This window comes from Miniopterus natalensis, chromosome X, assembly GCF_054644295.1.
Source record: "Miniopterus natalensis isolate mMinNat1 chromosome X, mMinNat1.hap1, whole genome shotgun sequence".
Lineage (NCBI taxonomy): Eukaryota > Metazoa > Chordata > Mammalia > Chiroptera > Miniopteridae > Miniopterus > Miniopterus natalensis.
Genome location: NC_142103.1, coordinates 61,114,146 through 61,129,787, shown reverse-complemented (window position 1 = coordinate 61,129,787; position 15,642 = coordinate 61,114,146). Strand labels below are relative to the sequence as shown.

Sequence of the window (15,642 nt, the reverse complement as noted above, 5' to 3'; positions counted from 1 at the left end):
CCAAAAAGATGGTGACTGCGATATTGGAGAATGACTAAGTAACAGCATCCTGGCCACTGACCTCCCAGCCTTATTCCCAGAACCTCAAACCCCATACTCTCCTCAGGCAACTCTAGTCCTCACCTCCTTCCCTCTGCTGGAGCCCAGGGTGAATGGCTGTGAATGAAATTTTGTGTCTTGGGCCTTTAAGAGGATGCCTGTGTCTCCAGTGGATTCTGCCTCTCTTTGGCAGACAGAAACCCTGCTGCTATCCATAGCCAGATGTTATATGGGTGCCTCTTCCTGGCTCTGGTGCTCTGGGCTGGGGAGCCTGGCCTGGGATCTAGGCTTCATGCTTCTCAGGCAGAACCCCCCATAGCTGAGATATACCTCCAGAACATAAGCCACCACCACCAGTGGGAGTGGGACCAGCACTTTGCACATTTCTGCCTTTCCTATTAGTCTCAATGTGGCTTCTTCATAAATCCTTGGTTATAAGACTCCTCTTCAACTAGACTTTAGTTGGTTATTCAGAGTGTGTTTATTAATTCAGTTGTGTTTACTGCTTTGTCCTGGAAGGAGTTGAGTGTAACATTAATCTACTTCGCTGCCATTATGAAAGTCCAAAATCTTTAATTTTGATGAAGTTCAATTTATCTATTTTTTTCCTCTTTTTGCTTGTGTTTTGCTGTCATATTTAAAAATCCATTGCCCAATCCAAGGTTACAAAAGTTTACACTTATGCTTTCTTCTAATAATTTTGTAGTTTTAGGTTTTACATTTGGGTCTATAATCCCTTCTGAGTTGATTTTTGTATGTGTTCTGAGGCGAGAGTCCAGCTTTATTATTTTACATGCAGGTATCTGCTGTACCAACATTATTTATTGAATAAAGTATTCTTTCTCTGTAGAGTTGTCATTTTATCCTTGTTGAAAAACAATTCTAAATATATCAGCTTTCATCTGGACCCTTAGTTCTAGACCACTGAACTATGTCTACCCTTATGCAACTACCACACTATCTTGATTACTGTAACTTTGTAGGAAGATTTGAAATTAGGAGGTGTGAGTTCTACAAATTTGTCCTTCATTTTCAAGATGGATTTGGCTATTCTAGAATGTTTGCATTTGCATATGAAATGTTGGACTACCTTGTCAATTTCAGCAAAAATGACAGCTAAGTTTTTGAAAAAGATTACATTGAATCTGTAGGTCAATGTGGTGAGTATTGTTATATTAACAGTATTCAGACTTCAAATTCATTTATTTAGTTGTTATATAATTTATTTTAATTATGTTATGTAGCTTTCAATGTACAAGTCCTGTACTTCTTTTGTTAAATTTATTTATTTATTGATGCTTTTGTAAATTGAATTGCTTTCTTAATTTAATTTTGGATTATTCATTGCTAGTCTATAAATAAAATTAATATTTGTATATTGATTTATTATACTACATCTTTGTTGGAGTCATTTATTAGCTCTAATAGTTATTTTGTGTATTTTTAAGAATTTTTACTTTTTTCATTATATAAAATAATGTCATCTGTGAATAAAGAGAATTTTACATCTTTCTTTCCCATCTACATACCTTTGTTTCTTTTTCTTGCCTAATTGCCCTGACTAGAACATCCAGTACAATGTTGAATATTTATAATTTCATGTCTTCTAATGGATTCAATTTGTTACCATTATAACATGTTTGTCTTTGTTCTAGTCATAATTTTTGTCTTAACATGTATTTTGTCTGATATTAGTATAGCCACTTCAGCTTTCCTTTTGTTACTGTTCTCATGGAATATGTTTTTCCATCTAATTACTTTCAATGAATGTTTCTGAATCTAAAGTGTTTCTTATAGAATAGCATGTAGCTGTGTCTTGTGTTTGTTTGTTTTTTTTAATCCATTCAGCAATTTTCTGATTATTAATAGTAGTGTTTAATGAAATTACATTTAACATAATTTTTATAAAGTAAGATTTACTCCTGACAAATCTCATGGTTTGTTGCTGCTGCTGTTTGTTGTTTGATTTTTTAGTGAAATTTTAAAAATAATTCCAGATGCCCCAGAACATGTCAAAGCTTTTCAGAGTGTTGTGTGGACATCTAATTTCACCATTTTTAAAAAAAACCTTCTTGGTTACCTCATTGTTTGCCACATTTGTTATCTACCAACTCAACCAACCTTGGTGTTCAACATTTGCCTCTGAATATTTTCTACAAACTTCCCCAGGAAGAAAATTTTTCACACTGGGCAAACTCTCACTCAGGTTATATAAACATGGCCCGGGAGAGTGGAATCTTTCAGAGAACACCCGACAGGTCAAATATTGACAATTCTATGAGAAAGTAGCTTTGAAGGAGTTTCAACTTCATTCTGCCTCCTCCAGTCATTACCAAGATGCTGGCTTTCACCATCATTGCAGGCTGTTGCTTTTCATGGATACTAGGGCATTGGGGGAGAAGCTGAATGGAAATAAGGCAAGTTTAAACATAGCAAATGTTTGGATAAATGCTCCCCAGATTTAGTTAATTTTTAGGGTTCTGAAAAATGTTGATTCTGTCCACTTCTTTCCAGTGTTCTTATTTCTTTGTGGAGGAGAGAATTTTAGAAGTTCCTCACTCCAACACTTTCTCTGACATTACTCCACTCTAAGATGTTTTAATTGAGCACTCCCAAACCTTTAGAAAAGTGAATATCTAAAGTGTCTGGGAAATATTACCCTGAAAGTTCATTGATTTTTCAGGATCCTTCTGCTGTTCCTAAGGTTACTCACCCCAATGTTTTCTTTTTAATTTGACAAACAAGAAGAATGATGTTGTTTTGTGCTTGTTATTCATATAAAAATATAAGCCAGAACATGTTCCTTCTCTACGCAAAATCCTCCACTGTCTCCCATCTCACTCAAAATAAAAGTCATTTCACCTCCAACAATCTGTATAGTGTCTGACGTGTAGTAGTGCATCATTGTTGAATGAATGAGTAAATGAAGGAATAAAATTCATAAGACCTAAAACCAGTAAGTTAAATCTAGAAACATTGTATTTTACAAATTTGTTTCTTCTGGGTTATTTGTTTTTTGGGTTGTTTTTTTTTTGTTTGTTTGTTTTTAGTTCTCTCTTGATCTGAATGAAAACTCTCATTTTAAAAAGTCTTCATAGCTATACTGGTTTCTTTGCCAATCCTTGAACATGATACTCATTATCCTACATCAAGACCTTTACATCAACTCTTCAACTCTTCCTTCTGCCTCAAGTGTTCTTCCCTGAGATATCTATGTGGCCCACTCAGTCACTGTCTTCAATTTTTTGCCAAAATGTTACCTCAATGAGCCTGGCCAGTGTGGCTCAGTAGTTGAACATAGAACTATGATCCAGGAGATCGTGGTTTCAATTCCCAGCCAGGGCACATTCCTGGGTCGTGGACTCGATCCCCAGTGGGTGTTGTGCAGGAGGCAGTCGATCAATGATTCTCTAATCATTGATGTTTCTATCTCTTTCTCTCCCTCTTCCTATCTCCCTCTGAAATCAATAAAGACATACTTTTTTAAAAAATGTTACCTCAATGAAGCTCACTTTCCTCACTCAATTTTAAACTACTCTCCCAGCCCTCCCATTCCCTTCACGATGCTTTTTTATACCGCTCGTTGCTTTCTAATATACTATTTAATTTTCAAAAATTTTAGGTTTAATATTTATTATTTGCTTCCTTCCCTTCTTCACTTCTCTCTACATACTTTAAAATGGATGTTAGTCAAGATAGAGATTTTTGATTATTTGTTCATCAGTATATCTCAAGCACCTAAAACACTGTCTGGCATAAAGTAGGTATTTAATAGATAATTAATTAATTAATTAATTCTGTCCAGATTTCTCTTAATATTGTATCTGTTTTATGAGCATAGAGAAGCAGTGTCTAATATAGATTTTGGTACTGAATAGGTGCTTAGTAATTTTTCATTGAATGACATAATCAATATGATGTGCCATTTCTAAACCTTTATCCAATATTGTCAGGTAAATGAAATGTTTTACTTAAATGAACTTTCTAGATAACTGATCTTTAGAAAGTCTAGGTTTTAATATTTTATATATATTTTCATGTAATAGGTAAAATGGTTTGCATTCCTTTCAGAATACAGTAGATTGACTATAATTTAACTTTCTTGTTATATTTGAAAAACTATGGAGAAAAGAAAGAATAAGAGTCAGAATACTTGCTTGTTGCAATGATTTAATTTCTTAACTGTGTGAGTATGGACAATTCTAGTAACCCTTCTTAGCCTCAGTTTCATCATTTATAAAATGATAATAGCTGCTCTTCCACTCATACATTTTTTGTGAGATTCAAAGAATATAGTGTATGGGCACACTATCTATAAACTGTAAAGCTACCTACAAATGCAAGGTGAAGGTGATACAAAGTTTATGATTCAGAAAGATGATGAATACATATGAACTGATTCTTACCAGTGGGTGTTTAGGGAACAGAGAAGGAGCCCACTCAATGTGAGAATTGTCAAGCCTGAATTACATTAGCTTTGCCTGTGATTAGTTGAAGATAATTTTACATTCCGGATGCTGGAAAGTGGCCCTTTTCAAAACTGGAATTTTTCAAGTCTCCTTACCTTGGATTACTAAGAACTATTGATGTTTTAGATGTTTTGGAGCCAAGGATGACTCATGTTTTCCAGGAAAATCTCTGGTCCCTTTGTTGCTGAAAATGTAATTCAAAATGCATAGACCCTCAGTTACCTAGGGACCCTTGCAAAATTGAAAAAAGAACAGATGAAGTTTGATCTGTCTTTCAGCCGATGTTCCTCAAGTTGGCCAAAGTGTTTGCTGTTGTTTTTCATTAAGGAAAGCCTAGCAGCATTTGCCTTTGAGTTCTCCTGACTTTCCAAATCACAAACAGAAAGTAGTAATTTATTTCCTTTTCTTGGGTCCTACTTTATAGAGGAATTTTAAGATTAATGAGAGACTTCTCATTTGGTCATTGTCCATTATTTTTGTTCATAACTCAGTTGATATCAACATTTTTGGTGAGAATTCTTTTGGGGAACTCAAATGTATGGGAGGAAAATACATTATCTAAATGGCAAATGGATGGTATGGATGGACCTTTCTCGATGGATGCAGTCTCCCTGATTTCTTATTATTTGATGGTTGGAAGGAAAAGCCCAGGAGTGCTTTAACTAAACTGTCAACAAGCCAACAGTTTTTTCTACTGCCCCACTAACTTCCAGATGTCATTTTCCTGGTCACGCGTATTGGTCAGTTCCAGCAACTGGTCTTTCAGGTAGTAATCACCAAGATGCAGGCCAAAGCAGAGGTTGTGGGAAGGAAAAGTCAAAACCTGTTTGGCTGTTCTAAGGTAGTTGTAAAAAGGAAACCTTTGTTTTTAGTAGAAAGGAAAAAGAAACATGGATGGAATCAATGTGTATAGTCAAGACTCATTGAATATTTTAAAGTTTTTGATGACCAATAAATCATTAATTTCACAGCCTGTATTATGGGCCAATCTTGGCTCTTTCCAACTGCCATGCCTTTTCAAATACATCATCCCCTTTGCCTGGAATGATTTTCTTGTGCTTTGTTCACTTTGCAAAATTCTGATTCCATCAAGATATTCCTTCTGTGAATGCAACTTCTCCTAACTCTTCTTTCTTTTTGTTTTGTTTTTCCTTGCTTTTTTTAAACTGAATTTATTGGGGTGACATTGGTTAATGAAATTATATAGGTTTCAAGTGTACAATTCTATAATACATCATCTGTGTATTTAATTGTTTACAACCCAGTCAAATTTCCTTTCATACATTTGACTCCTCCTTTACCACTTCCTCCACCCTCCTTTTCCTCTGATAAACACATACTATTGTCTGTGTCTATGAGTTTTTGTTTGTTTGTTGTTTTCAGTTTTATATGCCACATATGAGTGAAATCATATGCTTCTTGACTTTTTCCTAACTCTTCTTGCATCTTAGGTGTTTAACTTAACATTTGCAGGCTGTTCACATTTCTCTTACTATAAAAATTATTACCATCCTATTATTTTGTCTTCTGATGACATTATATAACAGCAATTACCCAAGGATATGTTTTTAATTGATTGATTTTTAGAGAGAGAGGAAGGGAGAGAGAGAAAGAGAGACACTGATGTGAGAAAGAAACATTGATCGGTTGCCTCCCGTATGTGCCCCAACCAGGGATCAAACCTGAAACCTAGATATGTGCCCTGACTGCAAATTGAACCCACAACCTTTTTGGTATACAAGTTCCAGCTAACAGAACCACTTAGTCAGGGCTCCTAAATCTTATTTTTAAAAACTCACCCATTTACTCCTCCCTGTTTCTCTTTACTTTCAATATTTAGTTAATGTTTACCAGAACCAGACATTGTATTAGTTGTTTTGCACAAGTTATTCCATTTAAATGTTCCAGCGGATCTATGAGGTATTACTTAGATTTTATAGCAAACTAAACGGAGGTCCATGGAAGTCAAGTAACTTGCTCCAAGTTACAGCTGGTAAGAGGCAGGACAAGGATTTGAATACAAAATGTGGAACTACAATGCCTCATTTTTTTCCTGTGGTACTACATTGGCTCCTTTCTCTATAGTTTCCATGTATTCTTCTATGAATGCCCCATCTCACTCTTTTGGCCATTTGTGAAGCTATCCCAGATATAGGTTTTAAATCTTCTGTGAACCTTTGGTAGAATTCACTGGTGAAGCCATCTGATCCTGGACTTTTATTTTGGGGGAGGTTTTTGTTGTTGTTGTTTTAATCCTCAGCTATATCTTTTCCATTGCTTTTCAGAGAGAGTGGAAGGGAGAGAGAGACAAAAAAACAACAACAACATAGATGTGAGAGTGATACATCAATTGGCTGCCTCCCACACATGCCCCAACCAGGGTGAGGGATTGAGCTTGCAACCAAGGTACTTGCCCTTGGCTGGGATGGAACCTGGGATCCTTCAGTCCACAGGCTGATGCTCTAGCCACTGAACCAAACCAGCAAGGCTTGGGGAGGTTTTTTGATGGTTGTTTCAATTTCCCGCTGCAGATCAGTCTATTTAGATTTTCCAGTTCTTCATGATTTAGTCTAGGAAGGTTGTATATGTCTAAGACTTTATCCATTTCTTCTAGGTTATTGAATTTGGTGGCATATAGTCTTTCATAATACTCTAGTATGATCCTTTGTGTATCTGTGATGTCTGTGGTGACTTCTCTCTCATTTCTGATTTTGTTTATATGGGTCTTTTCCTGTTTTTCCTTAGTGAGTCTAGTCAGGGGTTTGTCAATTTTATGAATGTTTTCAAAAGCCAGCTCTTTGTTTTATTAATGATCTTACTCATATGTGGAATCTAATAAACCAATGAACAAAATAGATCCAGAGACAGAGAAGCATGAAACAGACTGACTGACGGATCTCAGAAGGCGGGGGTGGGTGGGTGGATGGGGAGAGATTAACATAAGAATTGATGTGCATATATACATAACCCATGGACACAGACAATAATAGGATGAAGGCCTGGGCAGAGGGGTGCAGGATAGAGGGGATCAATGGGGGATAAAAGGGGGACATTTGTAATACTTTCAACAATAAATATATCTTTAAAAATATATACACAATGGCATTGGTCATACTAAGGTTTGCACTTATTTCTGGATAAATCATAAAGGATATTTGAGTTTTAGGTCACCTTGTTTTAGACCAAGAAGCACTCTGGGACAAGGTATGAACTATAGCTAAGGAAGTCATCCAATGTGAAAAAAAAAAATCAATTTTGTTCCTTTTCCACTGTATCCTCTCTCATTAACAGGATGATTAGCTTTCAGAAGTAAAATTTAAAACTTCTTAAAGCCCTATTCCATTGGCCATGCAACCATTCCTTGGAAAACTGTGGTCTAGTAGCTAATATTTTTCTTTGGAAATAGAAGTGCCTCAAAGAATTCAAGTACTCCTGACTTGACCTTATTTCAGTAATCAATGTAATGAACTAGTCTTGAGGTTTGCAACAGCACCATTACTGTAAGGGCACCCCAGTTCTGGAACACTGGAAATGAACCCACTAGATGCAGAGCAGGAACTCTTGGAGCTGACACCCATAAGTAAGCTGAATGGCACTCATAGCACTATCCTTTCTGTGTACACATTACCATCCTCAGTTTCCAACAAAAAAGGCTATAAATAAATTATGTTCCATTTATATGTGTAAAACTCTGTGGTATAATAAAAAGAATACTGGCCTAGAAGACTTAGATTTTTCTCATCTGTTAAATGCAAGTGGTGCTAGTACCTACCTCGAAGTATTGCGGAGGTGCTTCATTTATATAGCATATTTAAATCCCCTAACACAAGCCTCATTCATAATAGGTGCTTGTTAATTGGCAGGTTTGTTTATCCTTTCAGGGACCTCTAACTCAGTGTTCTAGTGTTCTTCAGGCAAGTCGCAAGCTTTCCACAGCTCATCCTTGGAATGCAAAGATTGTACTGGGATGACTTTTTAACAGTTACTTCAAGCCCAGCAATTTTTAATTCCTTTGACAAAGGCAATTAAAGGAGGGAAAGGAAAAGAGGGAAGGGGAGGGGAGGGGAGGGGAGGGGAGGGGAGGGGAGGGGAGGGGAGGGGAGGGGAGGGGAGGGGAGGGGAGGGGAGGGGAGGGGAGGGGATAGGGAAGGGGTAGGGAAGGGGAAAGGAAGGGGAAGGGAAGGAAAACTTTTGCTGACCTGGTTATTATTGACTCTCCTACATGAAATAACCTACTATAATAGATGTTTTCTGTGCCTGATCTATGCATTTTAGACAAAGTGAAGAGAGAGGAAAGCCAAGCTGTAGCTAAATTTGTGGGTGTTTTTTCCTGCTATCAAATAGCCATTGCTCTTCAATTTATCTTCCTTTCTCTACCACAGATAACCCTCCTCTGCCAAAAGAGTCATCTCTAAAATCCCAGTCTATCATATAAACTAAAGAAAGTGAGCAGTAAATGAGAGAAAAACAAACAGGGACTTAGAGAAAGAAAGGGGTGGAGACTGTTGCATGTATCCATGCCTCTGTTTCTATTTTGTTCTTCAGTTTATTTTGTTCATTAGAGTCCACATATAAGTGAGATCATATGATATTTGTCTTTCTCTGACTGGCTTATTTCACTTAGCATAATTATCTCCAGATCCATCCATACTGTCCCAAAAGGTTAGAGTCCCTTCTTTTTTACAGCTGCATAGTATTCCATTCTATAAATATACTATAGCTTTTTCTATCCATTCACCTACTGATGGATACTTGGGCTGTTTATAGATCTTTGCTATTGCAAATAACACTGCAATAAACATAGGGGTGCATATATTCTTTCAAATTGGTGTTTCAGGATTCTTAGGATATATTACCAGAAGTGAGATCACTGGGTCAAAAGGCAGATCCAATTTTACTTTTTTGAAGAAACCCTATACTATTTTCCATGGTGGCTGCAGCAGTCTGCATTCCCACCAATAGTGCACAAGGGTTCCCTTTTACATATGGCCAGTAGACATATGAAAAAGTGCTCAACATCACTAATAATCAGATAAATGCAAATTAAAACCACAATAAGATATCACTTCACACTTGTCAAAATGGCTACCATCAACAAATCAACAAACAAGTGCTGGCAAGAATGTGGAGAATAAACTGTTTTTGAGTGAATTTCAGTGTCTTTCTTTGAGCAGCTGTGGTTCTGAGGATCTCTGCGTGTTTGTGTATGTATGTTTCTTTGTATCTATGACAACTCAAGGTGTGTATGACAGTGATCATTTTTCTTGTTTTGGCTTCGGAAGACTTCCTTTCACTTGCTGTGATTCACTTCACAAAGAGTGGGCCTTATCTCTCTTTGATTTTTATAATCTACAAGATTGGGGGTATGGGCACTAGCGATTTAAAAACAAGTAGAAATCCCATGAAATTCTCTTTTATACAAGTTTTACCTAATTTTGTATTATGAAAAATAATGTGTTATTAGTTCAAGTATGATCCTATACATGACTACAAGAGTCAGAAGGAGGAAACATTACCTGAGCCCAAGCCTCTGCTGTGTCATGCTAAAGGAGTGACAATTTCCACCATTGATCATTTTCTCATAGTCATTATTGGCTTCTAGTAAAGGTACATAGAGCATCTTATTTAAAACACCAATCTGTAGTCCTGATAAAGGAGATATCATTAGGACATGAATTGTTCATCCCTATGAAAACCAAACAGTATAGCATTGAATTAAACCAGCCTGGTTTTATAGTTAGATTCTATATGATCAAATTGTTTAGGACTATTCTCTCTGGCAGGATATATCTTTATGCCATTTCTGCTTAGAAATACTGAAGGAGAGAGACTCTGGAAAACCATTAACAGAGCTGTCTACTCTTATATTTGTTCTCCCAGGAAAACAGAAGTACCTGTGTGCCAGCAGAAATGACTGCACCATTGATAAATTCCGAAGGAAAAATTGTCCATCTTGTCGCCTCCGGAAATGCTATGAAGCAGGAATGACTCTGGGAGGTATGATACTTTTATTCCTTTTTCTTCTCTTCCTTCTCCCTCCCTAATTCTCTGGTTCTCTCTTTAAACCAGATTTTCCTCTTTGATACACCCCACTATGGGGCTATGCATGAAAGCAGGAGGCGTGAGGCAGGGATCAGGGGTGAGTAAGTGTGGACTTGACTATGAAGGGTTCCCCAGAGGACATAATGGTACTGGCCTTATGTTGTTAAATGGTGGTTAGGATGAGAGAACTAGGAATTCAGAACAATTACAGGTGCATGATGACCCAAGCACAGGCTGACCTTGAACACCCAAGAATATCCCTCAGTTAACTGCTGCCAATATTGTAGGGCTGGCCACCTGGAAAGAGAAGCTGCTTCTCTTTGGAGTCTGTGCCTAAGCTGCCAAGCAGCGCCAATTTCCTATTGCACATCTCCTAGGGATGAAGAGGCCTTTTAATCATTTCCTTTTCTTTGCATATCTATTGATCATTTCCAAAAGCTTTTTTTTGGTAGCACAGCAGTTTGACAGAGATAAAATGCAGCTCTTTCAAGGGCTACTCCCCATCATAAGGTTCTCTGTTCCCTAGTCTGTGTCAGTCGTGAGCACTGGCACCATTCCAGAAAGGCTTAGCTGACACATATCCCCCCACCTAATTTCTCATTTCTTCATGTTTATATCAGCTTAATGCCAGAGTCATCTCTGCTGCCTGCTGCTTCCAGAAAGGTGCACCCTTCATGAGCAAAGCAAGCTCATTAGTCTACTTTGATTTTCAAAATGGAACTTGAGGAAAGATAAGCCTATTTCTGAATGCCTAAAACTGTAGCTTCATACTTGATTACTCATTATCAGCCTGGAAAATCTATGTCTATGTGCCTAGAATCCTGCCCTCTCCCCTCCTCTCTCAAGGCTAATTTAAAGCACTTGTCCATCTCTAGTTTTTTGTGTGACATGCACAATACCTTGTCTGCCTATGTGCATATTTATAAAAACCAACTTGTTTTCTAACCATGTGTGGGTTTTCATGGAGATAACTGTATGCTCCCTTCCTTATAGGCCAGTAATAGTCTTTAAACAGACCAAAAAGCACTACAAATAAATTGACCCAGGCTCAATATGAGACTGTTTTAACAGAAACATCTCAAGTAGTGTCTAGTATTCCCAGACATTGCAAGCAGATGCTCTGTGAGTGGTTTTCCAGGCAACCATATAAAATGAAACTCAAATATGAAAAAAAAAAAAAAATCAACCTTGTTCTTGTTTGCTTGGCTTACTGCAAATAAATCACAATTGTAGTGGGGAGGAAGAAATAAGACTGGGATGGGGGAGTGCAGAAAGAAAGCCAAAGGGATTGACAAAAGGAAGCTTTTTCCATATCAATGTTATGACCCCATGTAAGGTTTCTGATACACTGAACTCTCAATTATTTAGCTTTCTGTGAATTATGTGTAAGAAATGGGGGCTTGAAGGTAGAGAACCCCTTGGTTTTCCATCTGCCGATATAAATTGTATGCTCACTTTGATGGAGGTAAAGCTTAATGGCAACAAAAGTCTTCATACATTTGGTTCCCAATCGAAAAAGTAGTTTCGTGTCTCGGCCAACATCCTCTATTATAAGGCAGTCTAGGACATGATTATAGTTAACTCATTTGAAAAGGAGTGTATGTATAACAGATCGTTTTACTACTCCTTGTAAGAGACAGGCATAAATCTATAAATTTTTGTTGAGAGCAGTATGGTAAATTTACAAATTGACTTATTAGATAAATTTACAAATTTGACCAAGCTAAACTTTGAATGGGCTTGGTCAACACAATGAAAAGTGCTGTAGTTGATTTTATTTCAGTTCCATTTCTATATTTACTGTGTTTCTTCTATGTACAAGGCACCATGCTAGGCAAGAGAGCTTCAGGCAGGCAAATTTCAAAAAATGTCTACAAGATACATGGATTTTGATGTCATGTAAATGGCTTTGTCTTTGGAGTCAGTCAGACCTAGGTTAAAGGCCCAGCTCCATTATTTATTGTGCCTTGTCTAAGTCTCAATTTCTTCATCAGTAATGTTAGAAATATCACTCTCACAGAGCTATAATGGGAATCAGATGATATGATAAATGTGAACATCCTTGATAAATGACCAAGTGTGAGGGTTTATTATGGCAGTGAGGTTACCAGTAATTTATCTGGTAAGGATGTTCACGGAACTTCCCAGTTGGTTTTTACTCTCTGAGTTACTTGGCATGTTCTATGATATGTAACAGCTCCAACAGGCAGGGCATGACCAGAAATCACTCTTGATCACCTCGAACCAAAAGTACCATAAAGATATTTTTGGAGATGATTCTAGTAATTATTAGAATTATATATTATGTTCAAGTACCATGTCAGTAAGAACACAGATGTTTACCCTCTTAGACATCAGTTTGAAAAACAAACCTTTTCATTTTGTAAAACTTATGTCTACATTCCTTGCTTCCCTGCTGCAAAGTTTAACTTTCAAACTCAGTGTATACCACACCTATACTCAAACAATGGAAAAAAGAAAGCATCAATGCAGAGTGGCTCTTCTGAACACTTTAGCAATAGACTCCCTTTTTCATAAGATTTGGGTTTAGCATAGATATTTTGATAACTTGAAGGAGAATTAATATAATGCTATTTATTCTTCCCATCACTCAGCTCTAAATTGTATAATCTATTCCACAATGGCAACTAGGAATGTGGCCTTGGACAAGTTTCTTCTCTCCTCTGAGGCTCACTTTTCCCATCATAAAATTGGCATAGCGGCCTTCACCAAGAACATGGCTGGCACCACCATTTTGTGAATTTATGCCTAAAGTCACAGAGAAAGGATTGTAAGTTTATCAGTTCTTTGTTTGGATTGTCTGTTCACTGCTTCCAAAAGTATAGATAGTCTAGACGTGAGTGCTTTGACTTGCATAGTAATTTTAGCTACCTCATGTCACACCCAAATAAGATAGATATATTGTGTGTCGAAAAGTAGACTGGATTAGTGGAGAGCAGAAGGGCTGCCTTTGTATTTCAGAGAATCTGGCACTCTGCAGCTGGTGGCTGCTTGGTCTTCAGGCCTCAAGATCTCTCTCTAATCTGGTTGACTCTATAGTGTTCCATCTACTGTTTGTTGATGGGATCTTCTCAACTCAGAGATACTTAAAACACACAGCCTTTTCCTTCCTGATTCTAGGCCTATCTACCTGTTCACTGTTTTTTGTTTGTTTGTTTGTTTCCATAGCACCTCGTGGTGTTTATGAAAGGATCCTGGAGGTGATTGGATTCTCAAGGTTGTTTCCTTGAAGACTACCTCCAGGCTTCCAGCTGCCCATCTACGATAAGGATAGGCTTTTTTTCGTACAGGGTTCATTTCTGGCTGCTTTTGAAAAATCTTATATTGCAAACTGCTTCAAAAATCTAACACTCTTGCCTACTTTTCATTTAAGAAAGGTTATAAACATAACTGTCTACAAAAGGACCTTCTCTCCAGTGAATTGGATGTGGTTTTTTACAGCCTAGAGTTAGAACAAATGCACAGCCACTTCTCACTTTTCTCTGCACTTCTCAAGAATGTGTTCTCAGTTTCCAAGATGGAATGAGAAATAATGAATTGCTCTTACCTGCCATCTTCTCCTCTGACCCTTCCCCCCTTTTTACTTTCCCTCCTATTACTCCCCAAACATTATTTCTTTTTGTGTTTTGCAACTCCTAAGTTCTCAGCCTATAATAAATGGTGTTGGTTCCTGCTACTCTGTCCTTTCTTGGACCAAGGAAGATGGTAGACCCTTCAAGACTTTCAAGTAGCAGCCAAGCCCCAAAATAGGAGAAGAAACATGGAGCCTTAGAGCATGTAAGAATCTGAAGTGTGCACCATTTTTTTCAGAGGTTATCTATAATATTTGAGAACTGTATTTTCTACCAAGAGGCTGAACTCCACATCTGAGACATAAACCTGTTAACAGATCTGCAGGTTTTAACAACCTCCATAATTCTCTAGTCGGGAGGATGTCTCAGGGAGCCCTTGGCCATGGTCTCATGTTGTCATGGATACTTTAGTTTCTAGTATTGAAGATGGTCTTGATGCCAGCCCTTTCATCATTCTCCATGCTCAAGAGCAGCCCAAGTATTGATGCTTCTGGATCACATGTTCTGTATGCAAGAGAAAGATTCCAATGCTGACATACTATTCATGGAATTGTTCTTCAGGAGACAAGTTTCACAGCATTTATTCATCTCACTATGTATCCGTCCATCCTTCTAAGCAGCCAACTAGATAGTTCTTCCATCTTTTCATTCATCTATCTGCTCAAAAAATATTTACTGAGTTCCAACTATGTTCCAAACACTATAGTAGGCATTTTGGAGGAGCCGAGATAAATAAGATATGATCCCTGCCCTCAAAAAGTTAAACAAGGGGAGAAACACAGTGATAATGAATACATCTTAATTTTAAAGGATAAATAGGAATGACTAGAAAGATGTTGAGTGAGATAGACAGGAAAGACCATTCAAGGCAAAGGGTATTGTTTGAATAAAGGTGCAGAGACATAAAATAATGCATTGAGGGTTTGAGGAATAGCAAGTAGTTTAATATGGTTATATCTGGGGAAACAGAGAAGACAAGCTGAAACCGCATTGAAAATGGATGTGGTTATTATGCCAAAAGGTTTGGATTTCAGGCAGTTGAAGATTTATGAGATGGGATAGACATGTTCACATATCATTTTTATTTGCTTGCTTGTTTAAAAAGACAATTAGTGGTAGCATGAATACTGTAAAGATGAGGGCTTAAAATTAAAAAAAAAAAGAGATAGTAGACTGGAGAGGGGAGGAGGGAGGGAAAGAAGGAAGAAAAGAAAGAGAGAGAAAGAGAGAGAGAGAGAGATTTGTAGCATTAAATTTTGCTGAACACCTGGGATTGCTGCTTTGGTTCCTGGGGTTTGGTTCCTCCATTTGTGTTGATACCTACAAGTACTGATGATTTACATAAGTCCTTACCTTATTTAAGCCTATTGCCTTGATATAGGCCAGTGTTTCCCTGTGTGGGTTCTGAGAAAACTAGTTCCATGACGTGGTCCATGAAAAACGATTTCTATGGTCAAATAACTTAGGCATATATGCATATTATGGTCCTTCTCAAGAAG

At 37.4% G+C, this 15,642-nt stretch overlaps 1 protein-coding gene across 2 annotated transcripts in view; it reads left to right on the top strand.

Annotated features, from left to right (window-relative positions):
* AR (androgen receptor) overlaps positions 1-15,642 on the top strand; it is a 141,030-nt gene that overhangs the window by 96,619 nt on the left and 28,769 nt on the right. The window contains exon 3 of one of the 2 annotated variants that reach the window (XM_087813309.1): positions 10,389-10,505. In XM_087813309.1, coding sequence (XP_087669435.1) covers positions 10,389-10,505 — 117 coding nt within the window. Of the gene's footprint in view, positions 1-10,319; positions 10,506-15,642 lie in introns of those variants that run through there. The other variant, XM_087813310.1, reaches the window with a different exon arrangement.